The sequence below is a fragment of the Canis lupus genome, chromosome 12, assembly GCF_048164855.1.
Source record: "Canis lupus baileyi chromosome 12, mCanLup2.hap1, whole genome shotgun sequence".
NCBI classification, from domain to species: domain Eukaryota; kingdom Metazoa; phylum Chordata; class Mammalia; order Carnivora; family Canidae; genus Canis; species Canis lupus.
The window spans coordinates 51,934,393-51,940,392 of NC_132849.1; the positions used below are offsets into that span (position 1 = coordinate 51,934,393).

Genomic DNA, 6,000 nt, shown 5'->3' on the forward strand with positions numbered 1-6,000 from the left:
GCTTTGTGCTACTGAGCTGGCCCAGATCTTGATTCCCTCATCCTCAAGATGGGACCAATAATGCCCAGCTCCTGGGGTTGTTAGGAGGATGACTGAAATAATAAATATGAACAAATCTGACCACCACATAGTAGACCCACACAAATTGCAGTTCCCGGTCCAAGCACCAGAAATAACTTCTTCCTATTTATGACTTTGCCTGGGGCCAGCTGCTTCTAAATGCTCCCTAGAGGAATCAGGGACCTGATCCAGCTCTCCTCCCCACTAGGGAGGCATCTTCCCTGAGAATTGCTGCCGGAGTCAAATGTTGATGCACAGCTGCCTCTCCTGGACAGGGCTGGAGCTGCACAGCCAATCTGGGGTGGACTGCAGCTGTGCCAACCTGGGGCCTTGTCTGTGTGATGAGGTCCAGAGCCAGAAGCTGTCACCTTCTCCACATTTTCCAAATGCCTCCCCACCTGTAGACACCTTAGGAGTCCTGAGGGCCAGCCCAGCTAGTAGATGAGTCTGTGGCTTTCCAGATTTTTGGAGATGAGGACAAGCCACTCCAATTCATCCACAGTACCTGGTCCCCAAGGCAACCAAAATTACCCAAGCTATTTATAAACCATTCTTAATCCTTGAGCTTGAAAAAAATCAAAAGCCAAGAGCATTTGGGTCCCACTTTTAAAAATGGCAAGGAAAACAATGATTAAACTAAACCTGATCAAAAAAATAAAAAAATAAAAAATAAAACCTGATCAAAGGCTAGATATCCCCTTCCCCAATTACTATTTTCCCTAATCCTCCTCCCCAACACATGAAAACACACACACACATGCATATACACGAATACATATACATGTGCACAAACATACACTCTTACATGAATATCTATACATGCATAGGGCAGAGTCCCTTAAAGAAAATCTTGATACTGTCCAACACATTCTAGTTTATTCTATAAAGCAGCGGCAACAAATATATGAGAAGTTGATGAAGGTTTGCATACATAGAACGACATTTTAATGACTGTGCCTCACCACAACCTACCACCTCTGATGACAATGTATTCTTCAGTTATGAAAGCACTAATCAGAAATAAAGTTAGATTCCTTCTTTGCACTATAGATAAAAATAAAATGCAGGTATGTTAAAGATACACATAGAGGCGCCTGGGTGGCTCAGTTGGTTGAGCATCTGACTCCTGATCACAGCTAGGATCTTGATCTCAGGGTCATGGGTTCAAGCCCCATGCTGGGCTCCATGCTGGGGATGGAGCCTACTTAAATAATAGTGCAAAATATGTTTATATTTTTAAAAGATACTTATATAAGTAACTATAACAAATTTGAAAAACTCAGAACATTTGAATAGGCTTGGAAATGGGAAAAATTAAGCAAAAGGAAAAAACACGTAAGCCATAAAAAGGGAGAGTTTTGATCATATATAAAAATGAAAAACTTCATAGAACAAAAAGATACCATAATCAAAATGATAAATATATGATAATGTAAGCAAGGATTATAACAAAATGATAGATTGAGAGAAAACATTTTCAATATGTATAATGTACAAAAGAACTCTCCCAAATTAACAAGAAGACAAGTAACACAATAGGAAAATAACAACATAGACCAACAAATTACAGTAGAGTAACCAAAATGAATAAAAGTTGCACAAAATTAAAAAAAAAAGCACCATCTCAAACAGTAGATAGGGAAATTAAAGTTAACACAACAGTAACCTAACCATTTTTTTAATCCATTGAATATTTAGAAGATCGGTCATATCCAGTGGCAATGTAGGAGAGCTGGTTTTGGTGCATATTGTTAGAGGGACGGTAAATAACTACAACCTTTTATAAAAGTCATCTAATAGTCTTCATTTCAATTTAAAATGTGCATTTACTCTGATCCAAGGATACCATTTCTGGGGAATTTCCAGGCTACTTAAAATATCCATGGATAAAGCTAGTTGGCTGTGATGTTTGTTACAGCACTTTTTTGCTAATAAAAACTGAAACAACCTAACTATCATTCAAAAGATTACTCTAAACAAATTATGCAACACCTGAGCCATGACACATTGAACCTGATATCCACTGCACGCTTCACATGTGTAGCTCAGAGCAAGCCTGTGCTTCCATGTCCTCCTCTGGAAAATGAAGTTGACAATGGTACTTCCATCCCATAGTAATCGTTGGAAGGACTTTTATTATGTATTGCTAAGTATAAATTTTTTTAAAAACAATTTGCGGAATTAAAAGCATTTTTAAATGTGTATATGCCTCTATTTATTTGATGTGTTTATATCCACAAGGGCAAAAAGTGAAGGAGTTCTACATTAAATTGTGACACATCTACTGCTTTTGTTCATGGGTCATTACAAAGAATAAAAAGCCCTAATAGGAAAAGATGTGACTGGAAACATTAACAGACTACTCATTGAAACAAAAATGCAAATGGTTAATAACCATTGGGAGAAAAATGCAGCCTTAAAAAAAAAAAAAAAAACCTTAATTCAAAGCCCACTTTTCAATGCCCTGTGCCACTCACATTGGCCAAGCTGAGGGCATGCATCACCCACTCTGTGAAGCAAGAGTGTGTGTTCCTTTTTTTTTTTTAATTTTTATTTATTTATGATAGTCAGAGAGAGAGAAAGAGGCAGAGACACAGGCAGAGGGAGAAGCAGGCTCTGTGCACCAGGAGCCCGATGTGGGACTCGATCCCGGGTCTCCAGGATCGTGCCCTGGGCCAAAGGCAGGCGCTAAACCGCTGCGCCACCCAGGGATCCCAAGAGTGTGTGTTCCTGTATAGGTGCACATGGGGTGGTGAGGGGAGGCAGGGAGGGGAAGATGTGTGTGGAAAGAACCCCTAGTCTCTAAGGGATTCGACTAGAGATGGACCTGAATTCTAATCCCAACCCTTTCACTCATATATAGAATTAGATTAGTCTCTTACTCTTTCTGAACCAATCTCTTCACTTGAGAAATGAGTGAGCGAAGGGATTCAGTGAGGTTATTTTCATACCAGGCTGGGCACAGGGAGTGCCTGCCCCCCCCCAACCCTGCCCTAGGCCCACCCTATGGTGCTGAGTCCTCCCCCACTTCCTCCTCCTTCCTACCCTTTCCCAAGCACCCAGCCAGAGCAGCCTCAGGTTCCCTGCCTGAAGAAGAGGCCCTGGCCTTTGCTTCACTGTATCCCAGTGTAGCCTGCCTGCCTGTGCCTTGCTATTTAACCATGATGTTAATTCCTTTTGCATTTATGTGATTTGGATTCTTGCAAAACAAAAGGCATGATTTTAGTTAAACACACACACACACACACACACACACACGAGCACACAGACAAAATAAAAACAGGAATGCTGTAGCCCTTTACTTGATACAAATCTTTCTAGATAAGAATCCAGCTGTCACACTGGAGGCTCTACAAGACAGGGGTTCCGTCAGCCACAGAGAGCAAGCGCAACACCCCCCGCCCCCAAAAACGGAAACTGGGAGAGAAGATGAATGGTAACAATTTCACATTATTGACAAAATGCATCTCAAATCATTGACCCTTTAAGATACCTCGGAGGGGCAGCGGAAGGCAAAGTAATCCACCTCTTGGCCAAGGGGCTGGGCTCCCGACAAACCGTGGAAAAACTAGCAGCCAAATAACCTGCTCCTCTGGCTGTTGAGTGTTCTGGTGGTTCCAACAAGTCCGGTGGGAATTCCCTTCGAACTTTCCAGGCTCCAAAGCCCCCACGCTTACTATGTGTATAGATATATAAAGAGCCCCACTGTGCGCTGTTGGTCCGCGAGCTAGTCCAGGTCTCTAAAGCGGGGGGCCCCGGCCGGTGGGCATCCGGGGGGGCCGGGCTCAGGCGCTCTGGGGCCGAGGCTCCCTCCCGCCGTTGAGGAGGTCCGTGAGCTCCCCGATGTACTTGATCGTGTACTTCAGGGTCTGGATCTTGGTGAGCGGCTGGCCCCTCTGGCTGTAGACGGGCGGCAGGTAGTTGCGGAGGGTGTGCAGCGCATCGGCCAAGGTCCTCATCCGGAGCTTCTCCCTCTCGCTGGCCTTGCGTCTCCGCTGCACCGACATCCTGACCTTGGCGCCCTTCTGGGCCTTGGGGCCAGCAGCGCCCTGCAGGTAGGCGGGCGGGAAGGCCAGCATCTCGTAGGCCACCTGCACCCCGCCGCCCCCGGCCCCGCCCCCCGCGCTCGGGGCGCCTCCCAGCCCACGCGGCAGCCCCGGGGCAGCGGGCGGGGGGGAAGAGGAATAGGACTCGAGCGACGGGGCCGGAGACAGGCTCTGGGGTGGGGAGGCCTGGCTCAGCTCGAAGGGCCCCCCTCTGTGGTCCCAGTCCCAGGAGGACAGCAGGCCCGGGCTGGCGGAGGGGCCCAGGCCCTCTTCGAGGCCGAGGAAGGGCTCCCGCAGGGTGTCCATGCCTGGGGACAGACGGCTGCAAGTGAGAAAGCAAGTCGGGCCGCAGCTCCCTTTTATGGGGGCGGGGGGGGGGGAGAAGTGATGAAGTGGGAAAGGGGGCCGGGTGGGGGCAGTTCAAAGGACACACCCGAGGACCGCGATGGAAGATGAACTCTTCAGGTGCCACTTTCTCCTCATCGATAATTAGCATCTTCCAGCTAAAATGTCTTTAAACAAAAAGGCCTCCGAGAGAAGAAAAAAGGAATTATCTTGTTGTAACTAAACCAATTAAGGCTGCATAACTAGACTTAGCATTGTCCTGTGGAACCCATTAATGAGGGAGCCAAAGAAAACAAACCTGGGGCAATTTGCAGCCCGGAGGGGGCGGCCCAGGGCCCTGGATGAGAGCGGCCGGGCGCCCCAGAAGGCCTCCACCCTCGCCAAGACCTGGATACCACAGAGCAGATGGGGTGTGCAGGCGGAGAAGGGGCACGGTGCTGGGGGACAGGTAACCCCGCTGGGCTTGGATTCCCCAGCCTGTCGAATGCAGACCCTGACAGCTCTCACTTCCCAGGGCTGTCAGGAGGAGGGCACACAGCAGGCCACAGTGAAGGCCTTTCCCCCTCGCCCTCCACTTCTGCACACCTTCCTGAGTCTGGTAGGGTGCAGACTCCTGCCTCCAGCACGCCCACACTCAGAATGACAAAGGCCAGCACCCCCAGTCCACCGGGAGCCTCAAGGAGCAGAAAAATATCCTTCCAGAAGCTCAAAGCCCTTGCTTTAACTGAGCAGCCTGGGATTCCCCACAGCAAACAGGCACCATGAAAAGGAAAACCCTTTTAAGGCAGGGAGTTTGCAGAATACCTGGCATTTTGCCTGCCGAAGGTCTTTTAAAAATCCAGCTGCAGTGTCACACCTTGTTTTTTGAAATGTATAGAGGAAGTGTGAAATTAACTGGGGAGCCTGTTTTCCCCACCATCGCTCCAAATGCCGCTGAATGTGTTAAGTTGGATGGTCCTGCTAGTTTGCTTCACTTCCTACCGTGCTCTGAGATAGACCCTGTGTGTTGGAACGAGGTCTCAGATTCTCCATTTGTCCCATGAACGTAACCTATTCTCCACGTAGCTAATTCGACAAATGAGTATTAACATCAGATCCGAGTGAGTTATGTATCTGAGTAGTAAGCACGTGTGCGTTAACATGGTTACGTCCCTTTGCAATTACTGAAAAGAAATGTCAATGGTCCAATTAGAACATTCACGGTATTTTTTAATTCCCTGGGTTCAGGGAAGAAAAAGCTACAGCAGATAATCCATAGAAGAATGCTCTTGAGTTTCCCATTTACTAAAGGACCCTAAGCCATATCTTGAAGAATGAGCATTAATGAAACATAATAAGTGTAATAAATAATCTCTCCTCCTTGCCCCTCTCTGCTCTTTCTCTTCCTTCAATTCTTATGGAGAAGCCTAGGATCTGCTAATACTATTCAAGGAAAGTGACATATATTATAACTAACCTTTATATATATATATTTTAAGTCTCATTTTACAGATAAAAATGTGGAGACCCTAAGAAGTTAAGAGACTCAGTTAAGATTTCCGTGGTAGGA

General features: G+C 46.7%; 1 protein-coding gene and 1 non-coding gene across 2 annotated transcripts; one reads left to right on the plus strand and one right to left on the minus strand.

The window, feature by feature from the left end:
- Positions 1-1,152: 1,152 nt before the first annotated feature.
- Positions 1,153-1,243, plus strand: TRNAR-CCU (transfer RNA arginine (anticodon CCU)). The gene has a single exon. It is a non-coding gene; the product is annotated as a tRNA-Arg (tRNA).
- Positions 1,244-3,197: 1,954 nt separating this feature from the next.
- MSGN1 (mesogenin 1) lies at positions 3,198-4,412 on the minus strand. Its single transcript, XM_072768922.1, has one exon. It carries the CDS (start codon positions 4,410-4,412, stop codon positions 3,846-3,848), a length of 567 nt encoding a protein of 188 aa, XP_072625023.1. The 3' UTR covers positions 3,198-3,845.
- Between the last annotated feature and the right edge of the window lie 1,588 nt (positions 4,413-6,000).